Raw genomic sequence first — 15,067 nt, 5'->3', positions numbered from 1 at the left:
ATTTGCTCTTATCATCCGATCATGGTTGTATCTCGCTATTGGTGTTACTTGATCTTAGTGCTGCATTTGATACCATCGACCACATCATTCTTTTGTATGGACTGGAAAATTAGCATTAGTGGCATTTGTGGAATTGCATTGGCATGGTTCAAATCATACTTATCTGGCCGTTATCAGTAAATGAAGAGATGTCTTATCGATCACAAGTTCTGTATGGTGTACCGCAAGGCTCAGTACTAGGACCGTTGCTTTTCACCATGTACATGCTACCCTAAGGAGCAGTGTTGTGCAAGTTACTTCCAAACTGTAATACATTAGGTATTACTTGTTACTGTTATTTAAAAGTAATTCATTACCTTACAATATTACTGTCCCAGAATTGTAATGCGTTACATTACTCATGTATTACTTTTGAGTTACTTTCACCAAAATAACTAAGTAGAACTTAACTTTTGGGCTGTAACGATATGCAATATGAAACCGAAATCGCGATTCGCCACACGACTCAGATCCACGAACCTACAGAATCGCGACACACCTCTTCCAACTCCAGCGTTATTCTCCTTACCGTCCAGATCCAATGCTGCCTTATCTTTAAATTAGGCTATTAGTATTATTTGAAGTTAACATTTGAAGTTAACCACAAAACTAGTTGAGGATAAATTATTGAAAATTGGGGAAGTCCAGTATTATGGACATGACATTTGCAGTCAAAACTTGAAATAAAAATTCTCAGAAAATACATGTATTGAAAATAGTCTACTTCCTTAAAGGACTCCAAACATTAGACAAATATCAGTCTATGTTTTATTTTTAATATTAGGGAAAAGACGCACATTCATGCGTGAAAAAAAATAGGAGGCAAAATATATTTTTTGTAATTCTGTTAATTACACTGCGCAAATCGGATGAGGAAGGGTTGGCTCTCCAGTCTCCATAGAACTTAAAATATTCATTTTATTTTAGTTTTCGTGTTCGCATTTATGAGGAAAAAACAATGTTACAGACGCGACCGCTCTGAACCGGCACTAAAAGACTGCTTTAAAACTTTCACATAGTCTGTTGCCTTTAAGAAGTAAAAGCAGACAATACACTGTAATACAACTGTAATACAAGCCTCACTGAACATGTAACGAGTAAAATATTACTGAAAATTGATTAGTAATGCCTTACACTACTGTGTTACAGCAAAAACTAATATGTTACAGTAATGTATTACTTTTGTAATGCGTTACTCCCAACACTGCTTAGGAGATATCATTGGGAATCGTGATATTAGTTTTCACTGTTATGCTGATGATACTAATGGTGCGTTCTATTATACCCAACGAACCGACTCGGACCTCGGGTTTGACGTCACGTCCACACTTCAAGCGTTCTATTATGTTTTGCGTATCCGAGTCGGAGAAAAAAAATGGACGCCACCCGGACAGCTGTTATAATAGTAGCACTGGCTGAGTAACAGGCCTTAACATTAAAAAAACATATTATGACTACACCTTATCAAAACGCAGACATTTGAACTTGAAAATGTTCACTTTATTTAATGTTTTTCATGTTAATCTTCTGTTAGCAACGTTTGTAATTGCACTCACAACAACCGATTCCCATACCCACAGGGGACGCAGTAATACGAGTGATTATAACCGTCATTTAAAATACCAAAGCGGTTCAAAAACAATGAAAACAATTCATTCTTACAAGTCACAGGGCGCAGTTTTTTTTCGAAACGTAATTCTTGCTCGGTGTCCTCGCGGTTGTCCGAAGTCCGAGAGGAGAAATCCGAGGAAAGGGGGCGTGTTGCTAGGCAACGCCTGTCGTCCGATTCGGATCTCTGAGACGGATGAATAATAGAACGCACCATAAGCTTTACATTTCTATGCACACCGATGACACTTACCGATTTTACAAAATTAACGGAATGCATAGGTGATATAAAAAATTGATGACTCGTAATTTCCAACAACTTATAAAATATTTCTCAGAAAAAAAAAAACAAAAAAAAAACAGAGATTCCAGTGGTGAAACCTGGGTGTTCTCTTTGATACCAGTCTTTCATTTGAAAGCCACAATTCTAACATCTGTAAAACCAACTTCTTCCATCTTAAAAATATATCTAAACTACAACATACAGTAGAGAAAATAATTATTTGATACCCTGCTAATTTTGTAAGCTTGCCCACTTACAAAGAAATGAAGGGTCAATCGTTTTCATGATAGGTTTACTTAACGGATAGAGACAGAATATCAAAAAAAAAACAAAAAAAAAAAAACAAATGCCAGAAAAAAACATGTCATAAATGTATTTGCATAATAATATAATAATCATTTTATTTTACATTACAACTGTAAAATTACAATAGTAATATTTATGACTGTTGCCATTTCTTGATTTTTAAAAGTCAAGCTTGTCTTTGTTGATTGACACTTACTACAAGTACAGGGGTTGGACAATGAAACTGAAACACCTGGTTTTACAACACAATAATTTGTTAGTATGGTGAGGGCCTCAATTTGCATCCAAATACAGCACCAATTGACAGATAGAAGTCCTTCACAGTGACCAGAAGGATTATGAGCCGTTCCTCTTCCAGAACAGTGTCCAGGTCACTATATGATGCTGGTGGACTCGCTCCTCCAAAACACCTCAATAATATTCAGATCTGGTGACTGTCAGACCATGGGAGATGTTCAACGTCACTTTCATCTTCATCAAACCCTTCTGTCACAAGTGTGTTGGTGCATGATCATGCTGATACACGGTTTGAGCATCAGGTGCTCATGATCCTCCAGAAGGGTTTGGTAGTCCTCGGCAGTGTCGTGTCCATCAAATACAATCAGGATTGTCATGATATTGGAGCTCAAACCATCACTGATCCACCCGTGCTTCACTCTGAAGATTGGCCGCCAGGCATATAGATGTGAAACCTCCAACATTGGCCAGTGTTTCAGTTTCATTGTCCAACCCCTGTATGTGAATACTTTCCCAAATGCCCGTTAAGGTGACTCAAATTCAGAGTAGATGAAGAGGAGTTAATGTGGAGCAGCATTTACTGTGAACCGAGCCGCTCTGAGACGCTGATTTGGGTCAACAGAATCCTGGCAAAAAAATGCGTTTCATGTTTTACACTGTACAATAATAAACTGTTCTTTTATTTACCACACTTTCCGTCACTGTGACAATTTTCCCTGAAACTGAAATCAAAATAAATGCAATGCTGCATATTGCATCTTCACACTGAATTCGAAATTTCACAGTGAATGACGCCTTTAGACAATGAATAAATGCGTGAATAAAATGTCAATGCAGGAACCTAAAGAATCAGTGCAAAATGGCGAGCAACAGAATCATGATGAAAATAAAATATTCCCATCTCTTACCCTGTACTATAATATATGCAGTGGCGTGGATGGTGTCCACGTTGTTGCTCGCGAAGCAAGTGTACTGTCCCCCATCAGCCTGATTGACGTTCTGGATGTAGAGACCCGCTGAAGGAGTGATGTTGATGCGGGGGTCCACTGGGAGGGCCGTGTGGTCTCCTTTGGTCCAGGTCACGCGGGGCTGCGGCTGACCCGTCGCACTGCACTCCAGGGTCACGCTCTCCCCGACCAGAACCTCGGTGTTCTGCGGCTGGATCACAAAACTGGGTCGAGCTGGAGAGACAAAGGCAAGGACCAAAAATGGATTGCCGTGTGCAAAAAGTCTGCCATTACATGGTCTTTACCACATTGGCATGCATGCTACCATAATATTATCTACAGAAATTTACAGTTTAATTCAGTGTTACTTAGTAATTATTTGTAAAATTTACTAGCAATTTCTTAGGGGGAAATTGTTCCATATCAAATCCTACATAATTTTTAATTCAATGTGTTACTTGTTTCTCTGTAATTATTTCTGAAATTTCTGAAGTAAAAATGAAAATTGTTTCAAAGTAAATCCTACAAGTTTCTATGAAACTTCACTAAAAATTACTAAATTAAATCTTACACTATTTTTTTTTGTCAGTGTATATGAGATGATAGATGTTACAGGATTAATCCGAGACTATAGATTGTGTCTGAATTAAATAGGGTCGATCTTGTTTGGAAGGTTCTAGTAATTCTAGTTGAATTGTTATCACCTACAGGACCCCATCACACTCACAAGGTGATCTGAAGTATCGTAAGGTGACCTCTGAGGTCTTCACCTCTCCAGCCACATTTTTGGCCATGCACTGATACACGCCCTGGTCCGTCTCCCGCGTGTCCTGGATCATCAGGGTCCCATCTTCCAGTAGATTGAGACGGGTGTCATCCCTCATGTTTAGAGCATTGCTTATAAAAAAAAAAGACTTTTTACTAGTTTACACATATACACACCCTCCATCACGTTGAGGATAAAACAACCAAAACATTTGATCTGTTATCATTTACTAACACTCATGTCAGTCCAAACCTGTATCACTTCCGGTCTTCGTGGAACACAAAAGAAGATAAGTTACAGAATTATAGACTGTCAAACTTCAAATTTGAAAGATTAGTTCACTTAAAAAAACTTTTGCTGATAATTTACTCACCCCCATGTCATCCAAGATGTCCATGTCTTTCTTTGTTCAGTTGAAAAGAAATTAAGGTTTTTGGTGAAAACATTCCAGGATTTTTCTCCATATAATGGACTTCAATGGGAACCAAATGGTTCAAGGTCCAAAAGACAGTTTTAATGCAAACTGTTCAAAGGGCTTTAAACGATTCCAGACGATGAATAAGGGTCTTATCAAGTGAAACGATCACTCATTAAAAAAAAATGGTCGCTCATTAAAAAAAAAAAAAATTCTCCTGTTCGAACCCGTTCATCAAAATGAACGAATCTTTTTCTGAGTCATTTAGTTCATTCAACAAACGTAACGAACGGATTGATTCGGAAAAAGATTTCGAACAGGAGAGTCACAAACGTGCATCGCAGTAGGAAGCAAGGCGACCGTTTGAGCTTATACAACTTTAACTTTATTTTATTTATTTTTTTAAATGGCCGATCTTTTCGCTTGATAAGACCCTTATTCGTCGTCTGGAATCGTTAAAAAGCCCTTTGAGCAGTTTGCAGTTTGTACTGAAAGTGTCTTTTGGACCTTGAACTGTTTGGACCCCATTGAAGTCCATTATATGGAGAAAAATGCTGGAATGTTTTCATCAAAAACCTTAATTTCTTTTCGACTGAAGAAAGAAAGACATGGACATCTTGGATGACATGGGGGTGAGTAAATTATCAGCAAAAGTTTTTTGAAAAGTGAACTAATCCTTTAATCTATTTAATCTATTTAAATATTCATCATGATTGAAATACTATATTACATGGACTTGGTGCTTATTGTCATTTTCAGACAGCCGCATTATGGAAATAGGCATACTGTAATACTTATTCTGTGTTTCATGAAAGAAAAAAAATGTCATTTCTGCTTTGAGAAATGTATAAAGAATTGTATTTTTTTGGGGGGTGAACTTTAGCCCTTAAAGGGATACTCCCCCCAAAAATGAAAAGTCAGTCATCATTTACTCACCCTCAAGTTGTTGTAAACCTGCATGAGTTTCTTTCTTCTGCTGAACACAAAGGAAGATATTTTGAAGAACGATTGGTACTTTGGCACCATTGACTTCCATAGTATTTATTTTCTACTATGGAAGTCAATGGTGCCAAACAACCGTCTGGTTCCAATCGTTCTTCAAAATATCTTCCTTTGTGTTCAGCAGAAGAAAGAAACTCATGCAGGTTTGCAACAACTTGAGGGTGAGTACATGATGACAGACTTTTCATTTTTGGGTGGAGTATCCCTTTAAGCACGTACATTCAGTGTGGAAGCTTACTTGTTTCTGAGCCAGATGATCTGAGGTTTGGGGTTGCCCTCTGCCCTGCATGTGAAGTACACAGTGTTCCCAGAGGTTACGTCCACATCCTGTGGCTGAGATGTGATCCGAGGAACCTCTGCTCCACAAGAGAGACACATTGAGATCAAACCGAACATGAGTGTCCCAGAAAGGACAAAGCAGAGGAGAAGTCAAATGGATTTAATTCGGTCTGTAAAAGCTATTGGAATTACAGCACTGAAGGTCTGTTTGTAGTGGCAATGTGTTTGACATTTCCCTCTTGCCTCACTTCCTCTCCTCTGGCTTGGCTGCCCGTGTTGGTTGACGGCCAGGCACGCGGTGATTGTGTCTATGGTCGCAACGGCCACATGCCAAACCCCAAACCAACCAACACCACTGTGCTCATGGCAAAATATATTCCTGAACAGTCTGACAGAACCATTAGACTGTTTCTACTGGTGAAACCAAATGTACACTGTGCACAAAATACTTGCATATTATTCTGACAAAAAAAATGGCACAGATTTCTATTTAGTGCTTAAGGGATGATGAGTTTTTGCAAAAACAAAACAAAAAAAAACTGGAAACAAGTTCCTGTTCCACCATCCTGAAGTCAATGGGTTTATGCTCAAATGCATGAAATAGGTTCTGTGGTGAACAAGTTCCAGATTTGTTTTACGATTTATTCCACAAGATAAAATACACCAATAATACCCCTACTTTTCAAAGCTTTTACTTGTCTTTGCTAACAAGTGTCTAAATAGGAGTAGAGAGGTTTTTTGAGACTTTTTACATCACTCGAATCTACTCACGAGTCACTTGCACTGATATAATCGAGCTCTTGCAAACTATTCCAACTCAAACTCAAACCATTTTTTTCCTGGTTATTATGTTTCAAGTATGTTTCAAACATGATCGGTTTCACACGGTTTTCACCATTGATAATAATCAGAAATGTTTTAAAGAATCAAAGCAGCATATTAAAATTATTAATAAAAGTAATGATGCTATATATTTATGATGCTAAAATTAAGCTTTGACATCAGAATTTATTAACATTTATTTTTATTTGTAAATAACATTTCGCAATAATACACTGGTCTAAAGTCAGTTGCGCGTTGTTCATAATGCTACTTTAAGCGCGCATGCCTGACCATAATGTAGCGGGTGCACAATGTGCATACACTTTGATTCTCTCATCAACACAGATGCAGCAGTTTTTATTTTTGCAAATCATACATCATAACAAGGAAAAATATTAACACATGAGGGAAATCACTGTGGTGTCCATGAAGATGTAAAAAAAATGTAGGCATAAATCTAGCTTTTCAAAATTTTCAGGCTAATTTTAGTAATGACCTGATCAGACCTGTTTGCCAAATAGTGGCAAGACACATATGAACAGTATATAAGGACATCTGACAAATTAAGTTTGTCCGTCAAGAAATAAAAATCTCCCATCCCCATATAACGTTACTTCTCTGTAGAGCCAGACGGATATATCGGCAGGCCGATATTATCGGCCGATATTATTCATTTTCCAAACTATCGGTATCGGCAGTTATAATGGCCGATAAATGAACCATGTCATGAGTGTTGTGTAGTTTGTCCACCAGAGGGTGGACCGTTCCTGTTGGCAACACTCGTTGAGTTGGTCACGACACATACATTGCTTGAATAACAATTAAAAGAACATCCATCAGTTCTCTTAACTCAAATAAGCATGACAAAATTTGTGGCCGGCGGAAGTTTCCTTGGCCAGTTATATTGAAAATGTATGTTTTACAATTTGCAGTATGACGTAATCCATTGCTAAATTATGGTTCATCATAGACTAGCTAACCATAAAGCTAGCTAATGCCACTATCATCAGTCTGTTCTGTTGTGACAATAAAAGAAACTTTTAGAAAGTTTCTTTTTAAAATGCATTATCATATTATTTTGGTTAAAACTCATAAATAACTACAAATAACGAATGTTAGGGAAATCTGTTAATGTAATAATAAAAAAAAATAATAAAAAAATATCGGCCGATATATCGGCATATCGGATTTTAAAACCAAAAAATATTTGTATCGTATCGGCCTTTAAAATCCTTTATCGGTCGGGCTCTACTTCTCTGTCTTTCACTGCCCTGACAAGAACGTCGGTCCTGAACGCTCCTGCCGCGCTCTTATAACAATCCGTCATATAACATGCGCACCTGCTCTTAAAGGGTATGTTGGATGATGCTCTGATTGGTTTATTTCACGTTACGCCCAAACCACACCAATGAATAATGAAGCTATTTTAGACCAACCCCTTTTAAACTTGCGTCGGGCGCAAGAGTCATTTATCCCGCCGGTAAAATAGCAACAGCGAGACCCGCCCACAAAGTTACTTGCGCTTCGCGCTTGACACTTGCGTTTCGGATCGTTAAAATAGTACCATAGTCTATATACCGTTTAAAGTATGCTTATAGTTACATAATAACATTATTAAATACATTTGAAGCAGAAATATTTAAAACATGGTGTCCTTTCTGTATTCTAATAAATAAAACTATTTAGCTTCTAACGGTCCCCTTGTATCCTTTTATTAAGGAGTAACACAGTGGCGGCTCTGGTAACTGATGGTCCTTTGGAGCTTGACGGCTCACACGCACATTCATTTTTGTTATATGGAAAAAAGCAGCCTGGACACTTTACAAAACATCTGCTTTAAATGTACAACGAAAGAAAGAAAATCCTGTGGTTTTGAGCAAATAACGAGCAAACGATGACATTTTGGGGGTGAAGTATCCCTCAGATTTCACGACTAACCCCTTTTCAAAGCATTTGTGATATACTGGATTCATGATGACTTGCTTTCTCTTTTTGAGTTGTGCAGTGTGGCAGTGCGGCATTTCCTCAGAGAAACTGTCTGGCTGTTTTGACAGGTGCCTCAGGCATATGTGGGCTGTGTTTTATGTATAGGGGGGTGGAAAAGCCATACTGTGTTAATCCCATTCTTCTACAGAGCCTATAGGGGCGTTTGTGGGGGGCTGATTACTGTAGCAAGCCTAAGCAAGTCTATCGAGCACAACAGCCGCAGTGGTTTGTGGCTATACGGTGGGAAACCTCAGAGGTCCCAGAAGAGACCACGCAATTCCAGACTAAAGATGGAGACATGACAATGGTAGAGACATAGCTTGGAGTCAAGTCAAAATGATATTATATATTAGTTTATTTATTAGGGCCCAAGCACCGAGCATCTATTTTTTGAGGGCCTAAACATACATGAAAACTCACAAAAATTTGCAAACGCGTCAGAACTGGCAAAAATTTACATCTGATATGCGTTTCAGAATTGGACGGGGAAAAATGGCTCGTTAGCGCCATCTATAAAGGTTCAACGGAGTGTCCCTCCCGCTACGGTTCACGTATGTGTACGGAATTCAGTACATACGTGTAATGCCCCAATACCAACAAAAACGTCTCCTGGAGCGTATCCCTAAACGCAACAGGAAGTCAGTCATTTTGAACTTCCTCTCAGATTATTGTGCAGTTTTTGCCATTTTCAGGCCTCGTACTTTAACAAACTCCTCCTACAGTTTTAAATTGAGTTTTTATGTAATATTTATTATACTAATTATTTGATTTCATTGAACATAAGATTTGTAACTAAAAGAGTAAGTATAGGAGAGATCAGACATTGTTGTTATATGGAAAAGAACAGCCTGGACACTTTACAAAACATCTGCTTTAAATGTACAACGAAAGAAAGAAAATCATGTTGTTTTGAGCAAATAACGAGCAACGATGCCATTTTTGGGGGAAAAGTATCCCTCAGATTTCATGACTAACCCCTTTAGCTGCTCCATCTCAAAGCATTTGACCTCAAGTAAGTCTCCATCTTAAGATCATTATTATAAGAGATACATTTTTATCAGGGTTTTTTTCAAGATGTAAAATGCAGTGTAGTTAACTAATTTTTTTTCAAAAAGGTAATTTGAGAGTAGTTTGACTTCTTGAAATGATAAGAGGCTTTAGTTTCTAAGCACAGTAATGAATTAATTTACAGAAAGAAAATGCTACAGTAAACACCCGTTAATTGGTCAACAGTAATTCACCTTAATATAACAGAAACCTAGAAGCAAATGGTTTAACATCACATTATATGTAATTTTACAGTACAATAATGTAAATTGTATGGTCTTAGGAAGTAAAAACTGTGATTTAGCATATAATTTATGAACAAGATATGCATATAACTACTGTTCCCAGAATGAGGGATACAAGGTGACTTTCACACAATTCACTGAAGACACCTTTATTCACGCCAGAAAGGCCAATGATGGATGCCGCCTTGGGCGGCCCTTCGTCATTTCCCTCATTTAGGCCAGCTCTTCATCGAACCTCCGACTGCGCTGGGCTCAGAAGTGTTGTACCTCGTTGCCCCCCTTCTGGGAACTAGTTATATGCATAACTCAACGTTGCCCAGTACGTTCACTTGGTACAATACGACTGTGGGACATATACTCACGCCCTACAAAGTCTTCTGAACTAAACGCAAGGGACCAGCACCGCCATAACTCTTTAAAACCCCTGGAGTAAGCGGCAACTGACTAACCCTAACCGTGACATCCAGTCGGATATCCTCTGAAAACATCCCTCTAAACAATGCCCAGCACCCCTGCCAAGAGCCAACCCTTTACACTTATTTACTATAGAGATAGCCTATATAAACACTATATAAACATGCAAAAGACAATGTTTATACATTGGCTTCCCATGGATCAGGTTAGCATTCAAAAAGCTGGTGAGAAGAACACACAGCCTGTGTCTGCTCAATGTATCTGTGTAAAATTGCACAAGGCTCAAAGCATGGAGTCTCCTATCTTCTAGTAGAGAGGTTAAGCATAAAGCTTATTAGTTCACTTTTGAAAAAACTTTTGCTGATAATTTACTCACCCCCATGTCATCCAAGATGTCCATGTCTTTCTTTCCTCAGTCGAAAATAAATTTAGGTTTTTGATGAAAACATTCCAGGATTTTTCTCCATATAATGGACTTCAATGGGAACCGGATGGTTCAAGGTCCAAAAGACAGTTAATAACTGTTTCAGATGCAGCTTCAAATGTCTTTAAACGACACCAGACGATGAATAAGGGTCTTATCATGCGAAACGATCGGTTATTTTAAAGCTTATTCCAAAAATGTAACTTTTCTAAGGACAAATGCTAGCCTTGCTCTATTCTGTGAGGCGCGTTTGCAACGTCACGTAATACGTAATTACGTTCAAAAGGTCACGGGCGACGTAGCCGAAAGTACAGAGTCAGTGTTTACAAGTTGAACGCATAGGTTGAACGTGCAAACTAGCTCAAACACCGTTTACAAAAAAAGGAATTAAAAGGAAAAACAACGATGTCGGACGATTTTGATTCTGTACTTCCGGCTACGTCGCCCGTGACCTTTTGAACGTAATTACGTATTACGTGACATTGCAAACGCGCCTCAGAGAATATAGCAAGGCTAGCATTTGTCCTTAGAAAAGTTACATTTTTGGAATAAGTTTTGAAATAACCGATCGTTTCGCATGATAAGACCCTTATTCATCGTCTGGTGTCGTTTAAAGACATTTGAAGCTGGATGACATGGATGACATGGGGGTGAGCAAATTATCAGCAAAAGTTTTTTCAAAAGTGAACAAATCCTTTAAGAATCCCAGAGCTCTTAAATGGGAGACAAGTACTTGTGTTAGAGAGAAACTCTGCTCTGAGAAAACACCAAATGAGCATTTTATTATTTTATTTGCGAAAAAGAGTCAAATCCACTCTGGCCATGAAATCTGTCTTTTTCCCGGCCGACAATTTTGATCTCACAAAAGCCCGGTAGAGATGAGCAGTATTTGTTTCACAGATGGTTGAACTGAAAAGTTACGCTTGACCCTTCACTCCCTCAAACATTTGACGAGGAGGTGGCTGATACATCTGGGAAATCACTCCATAATCCAACTCACAAAACCAGAGCAGCATCTGTTATTTAGTCTGATGACTAACATGTTCAAAGACATGCAGTGTGTCCCATGGAGTAGAATAATGTGGATGTGGCGAATGGGGGCAGATGCTGTAAATATTGACACAGTTTACTGCCTGTTGATCATTTTGATTTGAGCAGAACATGCTTGTGAAGTGTGTTTATGTGCGTGAATGGCCTCACCACAGTTGAGCTCCACTGCAGTGAGAGTGGCGACCGAGCGTCCCTGCAAACGGCTTGGATAGTCGCAAGTAGCTGCGGCTTGAGCGTTACCAGACTCTGCGTACTGCTTCAACAGATCGGCCAACCACAGCAGTTCACAGTCACAGTGCAGCGTGTTTGAGTCCAGGCGCCTAAAACACCCACAAACACAAAATGTAAATACAATTCTTTGGTTAAAATAAAACAGTTTACATTTTTTGTGCAGCATAAATTTACACGTGTAGCAAAGCGTAAAACAACATTGATAAATCAGAAGCTAAATTGGTGTGTTTGATTCTAGATGGTAACCCTCATTCTGTGAAAAGTCTTACAAGATTCAAATGTAAGACTCAATACACTTTTGTAAATCCTGCAGTAAGTGTACCTCAAATGTTAACCCTGGATTTGCAGAACAAGTTTTACTCTATATATCAGTTTATAAAAGGTTTTTTAGAACACCAATTCCAAAATCAGCTAAATTTGCACTGATTTTAAGTTCATCAAAACATTTAAACCCCTAAAATTATAAAGAACTTTCTGTTAACAAACATTTAAAAATGACTTTTTAACGTCCTCATCTCAAGTTTTGACACTAAAGGCCCGTTCACACCAAGGACAATAACTACAGTATAACAATAAAGATGTAGTTCTAAAAATAGTTCTCACACCACAACTATAATGATATTGTTGGAATCCCTTTCCAAAAGATTTCCTGGCTAATGAACAATAAAAACTGCAGCATGTGCTTAGAATAAACCGAACAATGTCATGCGCTGGTGTGAACGGGCCTTAAGTCAAGGTTATTACTAGAGTTACGTAAGCCTAAAACCATAGGAACATTTTTAGTACTTGTAATAAAATAAATGTTAACTGAAACAAAATTGACTACCAAAACTTAAATTATTATATTTTCATCTAGTTATAGGCAGCATTTCTCATTTTTATTTAGTTTAACTTGATGTACAAACTAATATACTGAAATAAAAAAATGTAAAAAATGTATAGACATTAAAAAAATGAATAAAAATGACAACACAAAACTTTAAATTTAATATATATATATATATATATATATTCTTTTAAAAATTTATAAAAAAAATATAAAAGGATATCAATGATACAAATATATTACACTGCACTAAATTTTTTAAAAACAAACCATTTGATATATATTTTGATATTATATTTGATATAGATTTATATATATATATTTGTGTGTGTGTGTGTGTGTTTTTTTTTTTTGTTTTTTTTTTGGCTAAAGTGGAACACAACCAACTTTGAGTTTTTCAAGATCTAATTGATAACCAAATAAAGAGACAGTCTCTGAGCAACCTGATGCTTTACCCATCCATAAATAAAGTCAGCTTGAGTAATACTCACAGTCTCTTCATGGACTGCAGGTGGGAGAAGGTTCCTAATGCAAGATGAGTAATTCTGTTGTTGTGAAGAAACCTGCAGTAGATATCAATGAGAAGTGCACAGATTCAAATGTGTGTATTCACAAATTAGTCATATATAATCTGTGATCAGGACAGGAAAAACACAACACATGCCATAAACTAAGTCATTTGTTTAAACTTTGACATCTACTCTAATTGTTTTTTTGTTTTTTTAAGAAAATGTGCTAATTGTTTAGTAGGTGAACCGACCAATTCTTTTTTGGGGGGATCATAAAAGATTTAAAAAAAAAAACACTCAAATTCAAGCAGTTCTAATTCTAATAAAAAAAATAAAAATAAAATTGTGATGCATCAGTCACAATGTCCCTGACACTTGTAGCGTACCTATTGTAACCTTCTTAACTGCTGGAGGGACAGGACGTTGTCTCGATTTGAGGTCGCACTTGGGAGACCCAAAAACCTCTGATATTTTGAGAAAAGGCCAACGAGAATTGGTGAGTGAAATTGGCATATGCCACTCCCCTTGATATATGTTTGTGCTGAGGAGCCCAGACAGATTCCCGGCCATTTCAGAGGTAGTTCTGTGTTGTGGTGGGAGGGAAACAATGTCTCATTTCCTCCCTCTTACCGACCAGGAATCACCACATGAAAAGAAGTGTCAGTGGTAGGTCCTGCGCGATTGAGTTCGCATGGGATGTGAGTGACTTCAATTGCTGCTGACTGCAAAGGAGGATGGCGTGTGATTTGTGACATGAGCGCAAACAGTCTTGGCAGTTTGTAGAGGTTACTGTCGCCATGTTGTCCATCCCGATCAACAAAGGCCGAAACCTCAGTAGGGCAAGTACAACCGGGCATCTTTGCCTGCCAACGAGGTAAAAAGGACGCAGCTGAATATGGGTGGGCACCTGGTGAACTGAATCACATAACTGAGTGTGGCTGTTCTGAGCCAGCAAGACGGGTTGAGGAGTACCGTCTCCTGGGTAAGAGCAGCTTCCACCATCCCTGGGTCGCCCATCTCAGGGACGCTTTGAAGCCTTCTTCAAGTTCTTGGTGCTCGCCTGAGGGAAATGCAGCTTTGCTTTCCTGCGGGTGGCTTGACGCTGCGCCCGGACTGTGCGTTCGGACTGTGGAGTAGCTGGTGTGGCTGCCAGAGTTAGAGGCCTTTGGTAATGAACAGATGGGGTGCGGGAACTCAGTGGCCTGTAGAATCTCACTTAGGCAAGATGCTATTGGCCTCCACCTGCTTCTTGGCTGCCGAGAACTGCTGGTCAAAGTCCTTGACAGTGTCGCCAAAGATGGGGGCATCAAGAAAGTGTACCTTGTCGCCGTCATTCCTTTCTGCAAGGATGAGCCAGAGATGGAGTTCCTGGACCACCATGCAGGACATCACCTGGCTGAGAGCCCGAGCTGTGACCATAGGGCGAAGTCAGTCGAATGCAGTTCCTGCATCAATCCCAGCTCAGAAATGCCCTTGTGCAGCTCTTTTAGTGCCTTGGCCTGATGGAGCTGCAGGATGGAGCCATGGCATGTAGAGCAGAGGCAGCCTGTCCAGCAGCACTGTACGCTTTTGCTGTCAGAGACAAAGTGAGAAAGTTTGTGAGGGAGACCAGGTGGCAGCGTTTTTACAGG

The 15,067-nt window shown here is 38.7% G+C and overlaps 1 protein-coding gene across 1 annotated transcript in view; it reads right to left on the bottom strand.

The window, feature by feature from the left end:
* The window catches only part of pxdn (peroxidasin), a 106,589-nt gene that overhangs the window by 48,223 nt on the left and 43,299 nt on the right, over window positions 1-15,067 (bottom strand). The window contains exons 6-10 of the mRNA XM_039651074.2: window positions 13,419-13,490; window positions 12,021-12,190; window positions 5,842-5,959; window positions 4,148-4,317; window positions 3,382-3,654 (exon numbers count right to left, since the gene is read on the bottom strand). Coding sequence (XP_039507008.2) covers window positions 3,382-3,654; window positions 4,148-4,317; window positions 5,842-5,959; window positions 12,021-12,190; window positions 13,419-13,490 — 803 coding nt within the window. The remainder of the gene's footprint in view (window positions 1-3,381; window positions 3,655-4,147; window positions 4,318-5,841; window positions 5,960-12,020; window positions 12,191-13,418; window positions 13,491-15,067) is intronic.

The sequence above is a fragment of the Pimephales promelas genome, chromosome 15 (assembly GCF_988280905.1).
Source record: "Pimephales promelas chromosome 15, fPimPro1.hap1.1, whole genome shotgun sequence".
Classification (NCBI taxonomy): Eukaryota; Metazoa; Chordata; class Actinopteri; order Cypriniformes; family Leuciscidae; genus Pimephales; species Pimephales promelas.
This window is presented reverse-complemented; position numbering and strand designations above follow the sequence as displayed.